Source organism: Mus musculus, chromosome 14 (genome assembly GCF_000001635.26).
Source record: "Mus musculus strain C57BL/6J chromosome 14, GRCm38.p6 C57BL/6J".
NCBI classification, from domain to species: domain Eukaryota; kingdom Metazoa; phylum Chordata; class Mammalia; order Rodentia; family Muridae; genus Mus; species Mus musculus.
The window spans coordinates 66,809,910-66,825,825 of NC_000080.6; the positions used below are offsets into that span (position 1 = coordinate 66,809,910).

Below are 15,916 nucleotides of genomic sequence, written 5' to 3' on the forward strand. Positions count from 1 at the left end.
ACGTAGCCCTGGCTACCCTTGAACTCACTCTGTAGACCAGGCTGGCCTCGAACTCAGAAATATTGAAGCAGAGGCATAGTGGGATCTTTCACACGACCTCCCCAAGGACAGATCTTCATCTCCCTGATCCCATACGAAGAACATGCCAGCTCTGCCTTTATTTTTTTTTCCCAGTCCCCAACTAAAGACCTCATCTCAGGTGTTGTCCTTCATCACGTACCGCACGATTGGATTTGTCTTGGACATGGCAAAAGATGGGCACTGAATAACAGTGGACCGTGTCACTTAAAGCCTGCCTGAGTACTTACGGTTCCTCAGTAAGACACATGTGGTGTGGCACCGACACAAAAAGAACCTTTGGTGAGGGGATCCAGTCTCCTCTGAAATGACCTTGGAAAGGGGTGAGCATCCTCTAAGATAAAGGCGAAGCCTACCTCTTCCCTATCACTTCATCACTAACAATTCATCTCCAAACACAGCCTTGACCTTGGTCCCTTTCATCCCAGGCCTGCCATCCATCAGTGAAGTGACTTTACATACTTCTCTGACGTCCCTAACATCAGAAAGGATACAGGTCACAAAAGCACCCAGTCCCCTGTCCACCGCTGGCTGATCCCTGCATTTTGCATGAGCACTGACCCCTGGTACCCAAGGCCTTGGATAACACACAAACTGGGGCTAGTGACCTAGGAGGGAGCTGGTGGTAAGGCTTTTAGACCGATGTCCCCCTCTCCCTTAAAATACAGAGGGAAGCAGCACCATGACTCTAAGTCGGTGGTTCTCAACCTTCCTAAGGCTGTGACACTTAATACACTGACTCATGTTGTGCTGACCCCAACTGTAAAACTATTTTCATTGCTGCATCCCAACTGTAATTTTGCTAGTTATGAATTGTAATGTAAGCATCTTATATGTAGCATAGCAGATATGCAACCCCTGTCAAGGAGTCGAAATTCACAGATTGAACACCTCTGCTCTAAGTGATTTAAAGATGCTCAAAGATGTGATATCAGAGCTCCTGCCGTTTGCTGAGGTGGGAGGTTGCAACCACCACAAAGCACGGACATTTCAACTTCACCCGCATGCGTTTCCAAAAATTACAGAGCAAGTTGGAATCCTGGAAAATCCTAAGGGAGGATTAGCAATCGGGTTGTGGATTCGGTTGTTCCACACTGAAGACAGAACCTAGAATCTTGTTTGTACTTCACCAGATGGGCAGTGTCACACAGGCATGCTTAACGCCAGCCCCGACAGCAGGGGGAGACAATGAGGTGTTTGGCAGGGCTGCGCGGGATACTGCCCGGAACAGAGTGAGATAAAAATGCGATGTGATCATATTTCCTCAGATTACATCTAACATCCTATGCCAACATTATGAAAATGTAGAAGAAGGCTTTTGATACTTTTATAGTTGCGTTTGTAAGCTGTATAAATCCCCAGAAATTTATTTTTTAGGAATTTAGAGAATTTAATGTAAACTTATGCTATATTCCCTTTCCTGTCTGTAAAAAACAGTACATAACTGTGGAATTTTTGCGTTTATTTCCTTTCTTTATGCTAGGATTTTTTCTTGTTGATTCTTGTACAGTTTTCTGAATTTCTCTGTTTCTCTGTCTTCAGGGTGATGATACCCAATGCCAACCATTTGATTTTCTGTTTGTCTTGCCATGGAAGAAATAAATAAAAACTGCCATATTTTACCCCCTCCCCCCAGAAAAATGTCATGTGAGCAGCAACTGTCTTCCCAAACCTTCACTCTCCCCTGCTCTCTCGTCCATCCAGGCAGGGAGGTCCCAATGCCACCTAGCAGCCCGGTCACCTGTGTGTTTGATGAGCCATGGCAGCCCTTTTGGGGAGGGGACACTACAGAAGAGGGACAGGACTTTCCCCACCCCACCCTGCACATGCATACGCAGTCTGGGAGGGAAGAATGTTGAAAAATTAAGGCTTCTAATTCTGGCTCGACCGCAAGATCACTATGTAACGTTAGACGGGTCACTTAAGCTCTCTGCACCTCGAGGTTATTTATCTTCTCACTTAGGATAATCACACCGGACCCTTTAGTGAGAAGGTCAGATTAAGAGGAGGATTATGAAATAATAGGCATACGCACAGAAAGGTCAGTCCTGAGGGCGCCACTGAGGAGCCCAAGATGGATGGTACAAATTTAAGCCGGCTTGGCACTAAGGCTCTGCTGAACCGGCAGGGCAAAACCAGTTATAAATATGGAGTCCAGCCATCTCCCTCCCCACGAAGTACCCACCATGAAGGCGCCCACAGGTACCAAAGAAGCTGGCACTGAACCCAGCATACCCCACCCAAAACCTTCTGTCCAAGAGAGAGGATTTTAGATTGTCAGGATTTTAGGTTGGGAGGAGCTGCGGGTGTCTGATAGCTCTGGGCTCACTGAATCTATAAACTAGCAGAACACGTGAATCCCTGGTTCTCAGTTGAAACGCCAGCATGCTAACCGACTAACAGATACTAACATCTGCAAGCTCTGTGACCACAAGCTTCCCCAAATTCTGTAGTTCCTAAACTGTGACCTATTAACCTGGGTTATTTCTTCTTCCTTTAGGACAAGAAGCATAGCGGTCAATCACTCCTGAGAGAGGACTGACAGGAAATGGCAGTGCCCAATGCCGCCTCGGGAACAGACACTGGCTGCTCTAGCTGGATCCCTTGCAGTAAACACACCACACAAACCACGACAACACAGTGTTGACTGACTTCTAGAAGCTTCTGAGGACCTAAAATCACTCTGGGCCAGTGGCTCTCAACCTTCTTAGTGCTGTGACCCTTTAATATGTTGTGGTGACCCCCAGCCATAAAATTATTTTCATTGCTACTTCATAACTGTAGTTTTGCGACTGTTATGAATCATAATTAAATATCTGACATGCAGGATATTTGATATGTGACTCCTGTCAAAGGGTCATTCAACCCTCAAAGGGGTCACAACCCAAGGGCTAAAAAACCTCTGCTCTAGGGACCCTAAAGGTGTAAGGACAGCGGCTATTGCCTCTGAAATGTGCCCAAGAGTCTTAGTCTTGTGGATCTCAATAAAGAAAGTGATAGGGCCAGTCTGGCCCTTGGGACACTGCAAGTTAGCAATACATCCTGGGGAAACTTTACTCCTATCCGATTGAGGTTTCCTGAACCCCTGTCTCTTGTTGCCTGCAGCACACATGTCTACTCAAGACAGGCAAGCCTTACACTGTTGTGTGTCTTGGCAGAGATGGTCTTCACACTGTCAGGGTCCCAGATGACCAAGTCAGCATCAGATCCCACCGAGATGCGACCTTTCCGGGGGTAAAGGTTGAAGACTTTGGCTGCGTTGGTGCTGGTCACAGCCACAAACTGATTCTCATCCATCTTCCCAGTGACCTGCAGGACAGAGCATGTACACACACATGGAGAGGGTACAGAGCATGTACACACACATGGAGAGGGTACAGAGCATGTACACACACACATGGAGAGGGTACAGAGTACACACACACACACATGGAGAGGGTACAGAGCATGTACACACACACACATGGATAGGGTACAGAGTACACACACACACAAGGATAGGGTACAGAGTACACACACACACACACACACACACACACACACGGATAGGGTACAGAGTACACACACACATACATGGATAGGGTCAGAAAGCTGAAGGTATGTTGGCATGCAATTCATCCTGGGATTTCCCTTTCAATAAAGTTCCCAACAGGTCTGGGCTTCTAGTCAGTAAGTCTCAACCCAGCATCTGGCTTTCCAAGGTAAGGGCCAATCATTTCCTGAAATCTTTCCATTCTAAACACAGGAGACCAAGGATATGAGTGTGCACTACGAGGAAGAAAAAAATTAAATGGCCAAAAAAGCATATTAAAAAATTCAACCCAATCAGCAACCAAAGAAATTGAATGTCAAATAACAAAGACAAAATTCACCAACTCAATAGTGTTTTGGGGGTTCTACTCCTAAAACCCAGCGAGAAGTGTCATGCATTGTGTCAGATGTAATCTTTGCATTATGTTAACAATATAAATTCAGTCTTTAATAGATTCCCCTTGGCCTGCCCAAGTTACTTCCAGAAACTTCTCCTACAAACATAATTAAAGATATACCCAAGGATATGTCTCTACGGATATGCATCTCAGTTAAAAGAAAAATTAGGAGCATCACAAATGTCCAGTCAAAGAATTAGAGACAAATTACTGTTGGTGTTAGGAGGAAACAAGGTTTTCCATGGGTGTGGTGGCCACGCCTTTAATCCCAGCACTGGGAAGGCGGCGGCAGATGGATCTCTGTGAGTTCGAGGTCAGCCTAATCTACATTGCCAGTTTCAGGCCAACCCAGGCCACACAGAGACACCCTGTCTCCAGGGGTTGGGGGGCGGAGATAAAAATAAGTCTTTTGTTCCTCCTGTGGATTTAAGAACGCTGCATGAGATGTTAGGAATTGTTTTTGACAGGCTGTGACACTGTGTGTGATGCTAATGTCACCAGCAGGCTGACCTGCTGTGCACACAAAGTGCTGGCAAAGCCCGAGGATACTCCCCACTCACTGTAGCTTTCCTCTGAAACAAGGTGATGTTCACTCACAAGATGTAAGAGTTCACTAAGAATCAGGAAACCCACTGATTTACTGTTACTAAATACTGTTACTGTATTGTCAAACATCAGAAGGAAAAAAGCTTCCAAATCCCCAAGATCAGTATCTGTCCAAAACAGGTTGAGCAGAAGCCCACGGTGGGTCTGAATACCAAGCCTTGATGTCCTCAGCCACACTCTCAAGGAACCGGAGTTGAGGACTCTTGACTGAGAAGGTCAGCAGGGGACTGAGGAAGCCATTTCCTCCTTGATGCAGGAATATTTAGAAGGAAATGTGCTTTTAGGGAATCTCATCTTGGATTTCCATTCAGGAGAAATATCATCTTCCAAGTTCTAGTTTCTAGAATGTTCTCAACTGGCCAACGTTAGCCCCACACCCACAGCGACAGGGGCATGCATGGGCCAGCCACGAGGAAGGCCATCAGTCCTTACCACAGCTTTATCCCAAATGACAGACATCCGCTCCTCAGTGCCGTTGGTGCCCTCGGGAATCAAGGTGAAGTTGTCCTTCCCCACAGCCTTCTGGGCAGTGTTGAAGGTGCAGTGGGCACTGCCAGTGACTTGGAGGTCTCCACTGGAAGGAAACACATGACATGAGGCTTCCTTGCTGAGCAGCCTACCTCCATCTGTCTGGTGAGACATTTCACAGATGACGTCTTGCCCACCATCCTGGCGCTCACTCAGACCCTTCCTTCAGCTGACTGGTCAGAATGGCCCAGGTTAATATCAGGAAGTCCCACCCAAGATGGCGACAGATTGATTCCTTGTTCTCACTTAGCGACCCTAACTTCGGCCAATAAAGGTCTGTTTTTAAGCCTGTTCTCAGCCACCACCGTGCCGTCACCTACGGACTCATTTTGCTCTGAGTTGCTCTAGCGTGTGGATGTGAGTGAGTCAGCGGTACTCACCAGGACAGCAACGAGTTGAGAAAGTCTGGAGTGGTTGGGTCGGGGCTCAAGGGTGGGGAGGTGACAAAGGCCGCAGCCTTGGCCCAGTTCTTGCTCCAGTAATGAGAGCCATCAGTCCCCAGGCTGGCCGTGATGGGCTCACCATACACCACAGTTCCTGAAAAAGAGCACAGATGGCTCAGTCTGACACACTAAGAACAAGAGACCACTCTTAGCAGGCATTGCTATATGCTCGGCACTGTAGATTGCCCTCAGCACTCCCTTCTTGGGGTACAGCCTCATCTCACAGGTGACAACACCGAAGGCCGAAGTCCAGAACCCTAGGCAGCCAAGTGTGTACTAAGATGCCCTGTTCTGTGGACTTCGCCCTCTTTCCTGAGGCAATCCTAAACACAATACATGTTATTTATCATGTCTAATTCTAGATAGGGAACAGAAATCATAAATAAAGTCACAGAGCCAAGGTATCAGAGAGCAGTGCCAGAATCTTCCAGAGATGCCCAGATGCCTAAATTGACCTCAATGGCATCCGTCAGAGTGACAGCTGACTCATGAGAACCTGTGCTTAGGCCACTGGAGTTTCAGGATCTCTAGAAGCTCAGGATGACTCTACACAATGTCCAAGAGAAAATGTCAGCCCCCCCCCCCCAGAAGTCCAAATGGTATCTTCTCTATCTATTCAGAGTGGGCCAGACAGCTGTGCCCACTTACACTGCTGGTGTAGGTCCCTGTGTGCCTTATGTGCCTTCTTCCCTTGGCCACGCCCCCTCCCTTCCCCTAGCTCATTCCAGCAGACTTCAGGGTTGTGCTTGCTTCCTCAGCTCCTTAGCCATGCTCTGTGACATGGCAGGGACTCTCTTCACAGGGCACTCTCCATATACCATCCTCCTCCACACACACTCATCTAAGAACCTCTTATGTCATGCCTTCCAGGTTTAAAACAAATGAAAAACTATCTAGCCTCTGAACACCTAGATCTCTCCTGATCCAAAGCCAAGCTCTTCATTTCGATTTAGCGGAAGCTGGCCTTGAACTATGTGTGTAGCAGAGGACGGCCTTGCACTTCTTGTCCTCCTGCCCAGACACCAGAGAGCTGAGATTACAGAAGTGTGCCACCAGGCCTGGCCTCTCAGCCTCCCCTAATGGTCCAGACATCACGGCATCCCTGGGCATTGCATTCTACCCCAAACAATCGCCCACTTTTGAACCTTTTGACTCTTGATGGCGACACAATAATCATCAGTTCTCTGCCTGCACACAATAGGCACTCAACACACCTTCGTGCCTGTACACAGTAGGCACTTAACGAACGTGTGCAAAGCCCACTCAGTGCTCTTAACATTCAACTAATGAAAGACCAGAGAGCTGGACCTTTCTCTCAGGTTATCCAAATCCATCTGCCTCTCCTCCCGTCACCCAGGCAAGCTTCTCCCTTCTCAAAACACACAGCCCTCAAGGCCAAACCCTTCTCAGTCAGGAATGTGTCTCCCTTCCTCTCCACGGTCCTTGCAAAGGCTTATCACTGGATACTATTCCACAACACCCTCTTGCCCAGACACTCAAAACTGGCTCCAGGGAGCTGCCCCCTCCTGCCTCAGGAATGTCACAAAGAAGTGGCTGTTCAGTGAGAGGGTGATGGAACGCCCCAGCCACAGCTGCCTCCCATCCACACCCCCCCCCCAACAGCCTCCAGGCAGGAGGAAGGTTGCTAGAACTGGGGGCAAGCATGCCCAGAAGGAAACCCCTAAAAAACAGCACCAGGAAAAGAACCCAGCATTCCTGACCTACTGGAAGCTCTCCCAGTAGAAGCTTGTACAAGCTCACTGGGCACGTACCTCCAAATGGAAAAAGACCTCATAAAGCTAAGGTCAGCTGTTAGCGGTTCCTCGGGCCCATCTGAGATGCAGTGGCAGAGCGGGGGCAGCAGGGGCTCCTGCAGGAATTTCCAACAGATCTAGTGACATCTAACTCCCCATCCAGCCTGGCCTGAGAGTCCTGCTGCCCACTGCCCACCTGAGCACATAGCACCTGCAGCCCCCAGGGTATACAGGCTTTGTTACCATAAAAATATCAGAAGAGCAGGGGTGCTCAGAGGAGGAATCAACAGCTCAGCTATCTGGGAAATCTGCATTCCCAGAATACCCTGAAATTTACCATCCTCCATCCTGTCACTGAGTCTGCAGCTCCATCCTGGCTTTGGAAATCTGATTGGAGGAGGCTGGTACTAGAAACAGATGGGCTTCATCTAAGGCCAGACTGCCTGACAAGGGCTGGGTTCCCTGACCTTTGCTACGGTAGCAAAAGCCTTCAGCCTCTGGAAACCCCAGGATGGGTCAGAGCTTCCAAGATCACTGGGGACCTTCCTTCCTTCTTTCCTTCCTTCCTTCCTTCTTTCCTTCCTTCCTTCCTTCCTTCCTTCCTTCCTTCCTTCCTTCCTTCCTTCCTTCCTTCCTTCCTTCCTCCCTTCCTTCGACCATTGCAGAGTGAGGACTCTGGTCAGCCCATGCTGGAGCCAGGCACAGACCTGGGAAGAGTGAGGATGTCCCAAACTGTGGCTTCCTTCTTGTTTTGCTCTATTCACCGAACTTATAAATTTTTATTTGTGTGTGTGTGTGTGTGTGTGTGTGTGTGTGTGTGTGTGTGAATATGGGTAGTCAGCAGAGGCTAGAAGAGAATGTTAGATCCCCGTGGAGTTACAAGTGATTATGAGGGATCCAATGTAGGTGCTAGGAACTGAACTCTGTCTGGTCTTCTACAAAAGCAAGAATTCCTAACTGCTGAGCAATGTCTCTAGCTCCTGCTTTGCTTCAATTAAACCTCCTGAAGGAGTCAGAGGTCCTTACAAGCTTTTATTTCTTTTTTTTTTTAAGCTCCACAAATTAGGAAAGGACCTATTGTGTCCAAAGCCCCCACTTTCAGGGGAGTGTGCTTAAGACACTGGTATCTATATCCCCCCAACACACACACACACACACACACACCCTCATCTCAGTGGCTCAGTGCCTTGCAATAGGCTCCTTCCCTCTAACTCCTGTGCTGGAGGGGGCCATGGGCTGGCTTGCAGAGCTCAGTCAGACCACAGACACCAGTGAGCTGCCATGTGCCAGCAATCATTACCACTAATAATAATAAACCACGAACGGCTTAATTGGCCTTTTTATGCCTCTCTAAACACACTGCTGATGCTTTCTTGGTGGCTGTTGTAGTTTCATGAGTCTCTTCTCCAGAGAAAGTCTAAAATGAAGGCTGTGCCCCAAGCCAGACTCTGGCAGGCACACCAGTCAGGCCAAGAATGCAGGGGATGGGCAGGAATGGGAGGCTAGTGTTTACTCACAACCAGCCCTGGGGCCGAGCACATTCATGAAGAATAACTGCAAGCTGGGGTTTGGAAATGTTTGACAGCTTCAGGCTCCGGCAGTCTGTCATTTCCCACGAATGAGAAGCAGGACAAATCCCAAAGCAAGAACAATGAAAAAATCACGTGAAGGGAACTCAACACACAGCCACAGAAGCCCAGGGAAATGAGACAGACAGACCCACATCACTGTGTCTTTCTCTTAAAGTGCTTGGGCCACAATCTCAACCGCCTAAGATCTATGCAGTGAGGTTTTGACAGCAAGGATGGCTCCATTCTATAGCAACAAACTGTGCGTGTGTGTGTGTGTGTGTGTGTGTGCATGCGGGTATGAGTATGTATGTGCATATGTGTGGATGAGCGTGCAGGTGTGAATCTATGTGTACACAATGCACATGGGGTAGGGAGTTGCACATATAGAAGACAGCGTACCTCATTAGCCTGGATCTCTCTAAGTAGGCTAGACTGGCTAGCCAGTGAGCCCAGAGATTGCCTCCCCAATGGGCTGGCTTGCAGAGCTCAGTCAGACCGCATGGATTATAGGCATGCACCTCCACACACAACTTTCTTTACGTAGATTCTGGGAGGCAAATTCAGAATCCTTGTGCTTGTTTGCCAACTCCATCTCCCTTGTCCTGTTTTTGTTTGGTTTTTGTTTTGTTTGTTTGTTGAGTCAAGATCATGCTAATATATAGCCCAGCCTGGCCTTGAACTAACAATCCTACCTTTATGCCTCTTTTAACTTAGCTTTAGAATTATCCCTCATAGTCTCATGATCAGATTTCTCATGGTATGAATCCCTATCCCTGTGCTGAGATCATAGACATAGACCATCTCATGGGATAAGAAACAAAATATTTAGGATACATTTTCTGAAGTTTCTAGACTCGATTCTCTAGTATGAGGTAGTTCATGGGCACTAATGATTCTTCTTATAGTAAGTAAAGAAAACATATGTAGTCTACACCACAATGATGTAATGAAATACACAAAATGCCACTGGGAGCCCTGAGTCAAATATTTCTATGAGGCAAGTCTCTGGGTGTTGTATTTGATGCCATAGGCCACTCCTGAAAATCAAATTAACAGACAGAATGACACTGGTTGGTTGCCTTTAATGGTGCTAGACAAAATGGCTGGAAAGAATGAATTTAGGGATTCACATTCCCAGCTTAGGCACCAGCCTTCTGTGTGCCCTGAAAGAGCCGGTGTATGCGGTACAGCCGCAGGGCACAGGTAGCTGAAAATAAAACCCAGGATCTTATCCTACCGAGGTGAATTACAATGCAATCTGAATTCCCAGCCTCTGGGAACATGCTATTCAAATGGGAGCAGTGGCTAGGAAGTGCTTCTGTCTCCACACAGACTTCAGATGTGAGTGGCACCATCGTCTCCTATCTAGACTCCAGCCTGCTGGCCTTCCCTAAAGATTTCATACTCCAGCTGCAATACCACGTGAGCCAATGGCTTGAAATAAATCCATCTCTGTCTGCCTGTCCACTCCCCATCCTTCAATGGGCTGATTCTCTGACTAATGGGATCTACTGGGAGTTTATGACATCCACAGCCTAACCCACCTGCTGCCCTCAATCTCAAGTCTAATTCAAGATTATTATTATTATGTGCTCAATTAGTTTAACCCTATGGCCTCCTCCCCAAGTTGACGTAATCTTCATATATGACATGACTATGATATTTTCATGATGTTCAGCATCCTATTGACCTGTAGGTCAACAGAAGTCTTATCCCGGATTTGGATTTAGTATCCCTCAGCAGCCATGGCTGTTTGAATGTGGCTGTCTCTTGGTTTTAAGGGTGGGGAAGGAGAGTCCATGGGTTATATCAGCAGGTACTGCCCATAGATTAGTATTCCCTCAGAAAAGCATCTGTAGCCGCACAGGGCTCCTTGCATGAACAAACAGCAGTCTAAGAAAGGGTGGAGGGAGAAGGAGCCACCCTGGACACACAGGGCAAACAGATGGTAGGTGTCTGGAATTGTGCCTGTTTCTTCTCACAAGCTGGATGATTGGGAACAACATGTTTAGTCCCTGCATTTTAATTTCTCTTCTGTGGCATGAGCTCACCAAATCAACCACTGTCTAAATTCTTCTTAAGACTAAAACCCAAGCCAGGACTCAATGGCACAGGCCTGTAGTCCTCGCTACTCAGGGTGCTAAGGCAGGAGAATCACAAGTTCATGGCCAGCCTGGGCAATATAGGGACCTTATCCCAAAATACAAAGTAAGATGAAATACCAGGATAGAGTGCAGAGAAAGAACACTGGTCTAGCATGTGTAGGGCCCTAGGTTCAAATCCCAGTAATGCGTAGAAATAAAAGAGAAAATAAGAAAGTCCAGAAAAAAAATTAAAATCTGGCTAGTGTATTCCAGTCTTGGCTGTGTTTCATTTCTCTCTCTGCACAGTGAGGTTGGTCAAGTGGTGTGCTGTTGCATGGCACAGAACAATGGTACTCATGGGCCACTTAGAAGAGCCAGGCTACCATTGTGCTGGGTCTAGCTTGCATGCAGCTATAATCCTCACAGGCATCTCAGCCCATAGTCTTATATCCACTGCATTTCTCTATTTGCCCTAATGTCTCCCACCTTAGACATAGAAGCAGAGGGTCTGTGGGTGGCTAAGGAGAGTGAATGCACATGGAGAGAAGGTCTGGCCAATGTTTACTGAGATTATAACTCCTGTTCTGAGTCCTTCCCACAGCCTGAGACTCACAGGCTCTCTACTCTGTACTCTAGTCCTGCTTGCCCACAATGTCACTGACCACTCCCCTGTGACTTTCTGCTCCCACCTCACCCTCCCTCCAAGGGCAGACACTAGAGGTCAAGACCACTTTTTGCTCCTGGCACTGAGGCCTGAAGCCTCACACAGGAAAAACACATGGACGTCTTTGTCTTGGCTTGGTATACTGAACACACTCCAGGTTAAACCATCACACTTCATCCTTCAATGGCAAAGATGACTGGTTATTGAACACATCATCTCTTAAATACAAGCATCCCTCTGTGAGAAGAGTAACTACCACTACCTTCACTTTGTAAGCGGGACACAGATTAGTGATGGTAAGTCCTGTGGCCAAAGCCCCATAACCAGGGTCTGGTCCTGAACCACGTTATTAATCCCAGGGAACGAACCCTAACGCAGCCTGCCACTGCTTGCTTCTTGATTGTTTGAGAACACCTGTTTTTTTTTATTACCTGAGCCTACGCTGAGGATCAGACTCCAGGTTCTACCTAAACTAAGTCCCAACCGGTACAAACCACAAGAATTTCCTCTACTAAATAACCTTCAAGAGGAAAGATGAGTCGGTCAAACATTAACATGGAGCTTTGGAGCCTGAAATGAGAAGGCCAGGCACCAAGCTTAGTTCTACTCTTCCCAAGCTCTGAGCTTCAGAGGAAAACAAAAGAGAAGGCTGCTTGCCCAGGCTGCATCCTGAGGATGTTTGGAAATCCCAACTGGGTGGCAAGAGCCTCCCCAGCTCTCTGGAGGGCTAGAGCCTTCTGCTGCTCTTGTTAGCGCTGGAAGACAGTGGAATTCCCCAACGACTTTGAAGGATGGCAGAGCAACCCAGAGAAGCACCGTGTGGGCACAGCTAGATTCATGCACGGAAGGCTCTGGAATAGAACTGACTGAACTGCTTCCCTTTCTGAGCAGACTCAGAAGTTAACAGAAGCAACAAAAAGCCTCCGGTCCCTGAGGCAGCATGCCCGAGTGAAGCTGCATGCCACACACGCATGTGTCAGCCCCACCCTTCAGGGATGACCAGAGGCTTGGGAGAGAGCATGGGTGCTGCTGGAGAGCTGCTCAAGATCTCACCCTAGCTGTGGTCTGTCCAGGGGCTGACACCCTCCCTCTGCCAAGGTGAGCCTAGGATATTTTACACTTTGGACCAGGAAGGCCACAGGAATCCAAAGTCATGTGGCTGTTTGCCTTAACTAACTCCTTATTATCATGTGAGTGCTGAATGACCAGTAAAATACACAAAACTAGCTGCCATGGTGCCACGGTCCCCATTTTCAGACACTGAACCCACTATGATCGTGCTACACTAAAACAGTAGTGCCAGGAAGGGTGTTCAATGCTGAAGCTGAACACCCAGCTACCTTAAAAGTGTGCCTGGATGAGAAAAGACCACAACTTCAGTCACCACCTACAGGGTCTCCTCAGAAAATAACACAAAGCAAATTCTGAAGAAATTCTAGATTTTTTTCTCAATAGGGCCTGGTTGTATACAGCTGTGCTCCCAGCACCCAGAAGGCGGGGGCAGGGGGATCAGAAGCTCCATGGTGAGCCACACAGGGAGTTCCAGGCCAGCCTGGGCTACATGAGACCACCTCTCAAAATATTACTATTACTACTACTACTACTACTACTACTACTACTACTACTACTACTATTACTACTAAATAAAAGGCAGCTTCTCCAAGCATCCAGGAGAGGGCAGGCTCTCAAAAATTAATAGCAAGTGGTCAAATTAAGCTCCAGAAAGCTCCAAAGAGCAGGAAGCCAGAAATCACAGGATCGGTCTGGAAGCCATTGCCTCTTGGGACAGGCTGGCTGAGTAGTCATTGAGCAATTTCTTCTGGAGCTTGTACCAAGTCACCCATCAGTGAAAACATCCCACAGCCCTTATTGATTCATGAGGATCATGCAGCAAAGTAGAAACAGCTATATGGGCCAAATGGCAAAGGCAGAGGCAGAGGCAGAGGCAGAGGCAGAGGCAGAGGCAGAGGCACCAGTGAGCATGAGAGAAAAGCAGATAAATGGAGACACACGAGATGGAAAGATACACATGCAGGTTGTGGAGACAAGAAGGAAGATAGGGATCCCCTTTCGATGCTCACTTCAGATCATGCTAAGGTTCCCATCAAGGTCAATGCTATGGGTTCCAGCTCTATATGCTGTGCTGATGCCTAAGCAGAAAGCGCACAGTGTGATTAGCCAAACTGGTTTAGTGCAGCAGGTGGCAATGGAGCTACTTATGCATAATGAATAAGCTGCACCACAGAACATCCCTGAGGGAAAGTGCTGGAAGCGACACTTAGTGAATTAGTTTCCAAGAACCTGTCTCGGGAGAACCAGCTTCACTCGGTATACATCCACAGTATACCGGCAACGAGTAATTTGAGGTGAATAAGCATATGTGTCCCACACCAGCCTCTGACTGACCCCCGCAGAAATCCCCGCTCAAGGCGGAAGGAAGACACACTTTGCACAATAACATTCCCCAGAGGGGTTCTGTCGCCAGTGAAAAGTGATGTAACCTATGTAATGTAACTAGTTTGTAAAATCAACTTATAGAGAGAGGAGGACACCTGCCCACGTGGCCTTGGCTTTAAATAGATACGAACAAGGCCAGGGCCACGGAACAAAGGGAGGAAACTAGAGCTGCCCGCTCTGCTGGGCTGCAATTAGGTTAATGCTGGAACATGATCAAAGTGGCCCAGTTGGCAAGAGGGTCGGAAAAAGAGCCTCCTCCAGGATCCGCGCTGCCTTCCCGCCACCTGCCCACGGGGCATCCGAAAGGCCCGAGATGCTCACCCTTCTTCCGTGCCTGAGCGATGACTTCAGCCGCACTCTTGCTCATCACTTTGGTGACATACAGAGGGCAGTTGGTCTGGTTGGCAATAGTGATGGACCGGTTCACAGCTTCAGCCTCGACCTATGGGAGGGCAGATAAGCATGAAAACCCCGCCCATCCTCATGCCCATCTTTGTCCTTATTCACTAACAGAGACAGATGGATTCCCAAGGCTCTTTCCTAAGTGACACCCAGGACAAAGATCCACAGGCTCCACCTAGACCCACAGTCTAGTAACATTGCCAAGTGGGTTGTAACCACCCTGGGTGAATATTGGCAGAAAACAAGATATTATGAAGATAACTTATGTCACTCCCTTTAGTTATCAAAGTACTGAAACAATGGCCTCTAAGAAATTATAGAGTTTTCTGAGGAGAAATTTCACAGTGGGAGAAGGAAAAGCCTGAAGCTGGGTGCCTGCCAGAGGAGAGACGTGTCTCCAGGAAAGGCAGTTCACACAGTTCTGAGTACACAGAACACCTTCCAGGACAGCAGAGGCCAAGGCAGCGATGGGTGGGAGGGACCACACCACGACGTGGACTGTTTGGCTAAGCATGCTTCGCGCCCTCTATCTAAAGAGCTCTTATTATTTCGTCCTTTTTAACTACGTGTCTGCCGGTGGGTGGGTGTGCACATGCGTGCTGGTACCCACGGAGATCAGAAGCACTGACAATTCCCAGAGATGGAGGTACTGACAATTGTGACCTGCCTGACGTAGATGCTGAGAACCAAACCTGGGTCCTTTGCAAGAGCAGTGTGAGCGTTCCTGCCCTCTTAGCTACTGAGCCACATCTCCAAGCCATTAAAGATCCAGGCTGGCCAGAGACTCCTGATCCTGCTTCCTCATCTCTTCATCACAGCCCACCAAGTGTACCACCATGAGCAGCAGCCTAGTTAAAGCTAGTTGAACCTAAGCTTTATGTCAGGACTCTGAGGATGGGCTCAGGAAGACGCTGGATCTCTGTTCCTCTTCCTACCCTAACTACACTGAACCAATCTCCTTTCTCCACAGTTCGCCACTGCTCGTTTTTCTAATTAGCCTGTGGATGATCAAGCCGTGCTTGTCAGGGCTGCCAGGGCCCAGTCTTGTTAGGCGTAAAGACTCTGGTAACAATTTCACTTGCTCACATTTGAGAATACCCAGGCCCTGGCTGATCTCAATGTGGATATTCATTCTGCTCTCATGATCCAGAGTGAAGACATTCAATGTTCGTGACTCTGGAGACAAGTCAGCCAGATACTTGTGGGCCAAGCCAACATCACCCACAAAACAAAACAAGCTTCAATAGTCTCTGGAATGGACTAGGGCTGTACCATGTTCCCCCAAGAGTGTGTCTGGCCAGCCACAGCCTGGTACGACCTTCAACGCAGATGAAGAACTACCCAAATGGAACATCTGGCTCTTTATGCCTGATCCTCAGGGAATGGAATTTCAGATTCCA

The 15,916-nt window shown here is 48.1% G+C and overlaps 1 protein-coding gene across 2 annotated transcripts in view; it reads right to left on the reverse strand.

Annotated features, from left to right (window-relative positions):
- The window catches only part of Dpysl2 (dihydropyrimidinase-like 2), a 108,178-nt gene that overhangs the window by 7,046 nt on the left and 85,216 nt on the right, over positions 1-15,916 (reverse strand). For both annotated transcript variants that reach the window (NM_001378767.1, NM_009955.3), the window contains exons 8-11: positions 14,436-14,556; positions 5,522-5,678; positions 5,046-5,187; positions 3,217-3,387 (exon numbers count right to left, since the gene is read on the reverse strand). In NM_001378767.1, coding sequence (NP_001365696.1) covers positions 3,217-3,387; positions 5,046-5,187; positions 5,522-5,678; positions 14,436-14,556 — 591 coding nt within the window. The remainder of the gene's footprint in view (positions 1-3,216; positions 3,388-5,045; positions 5,188-5,521; positions 5,679-14,435; positions 14,557-15,916) is intronic.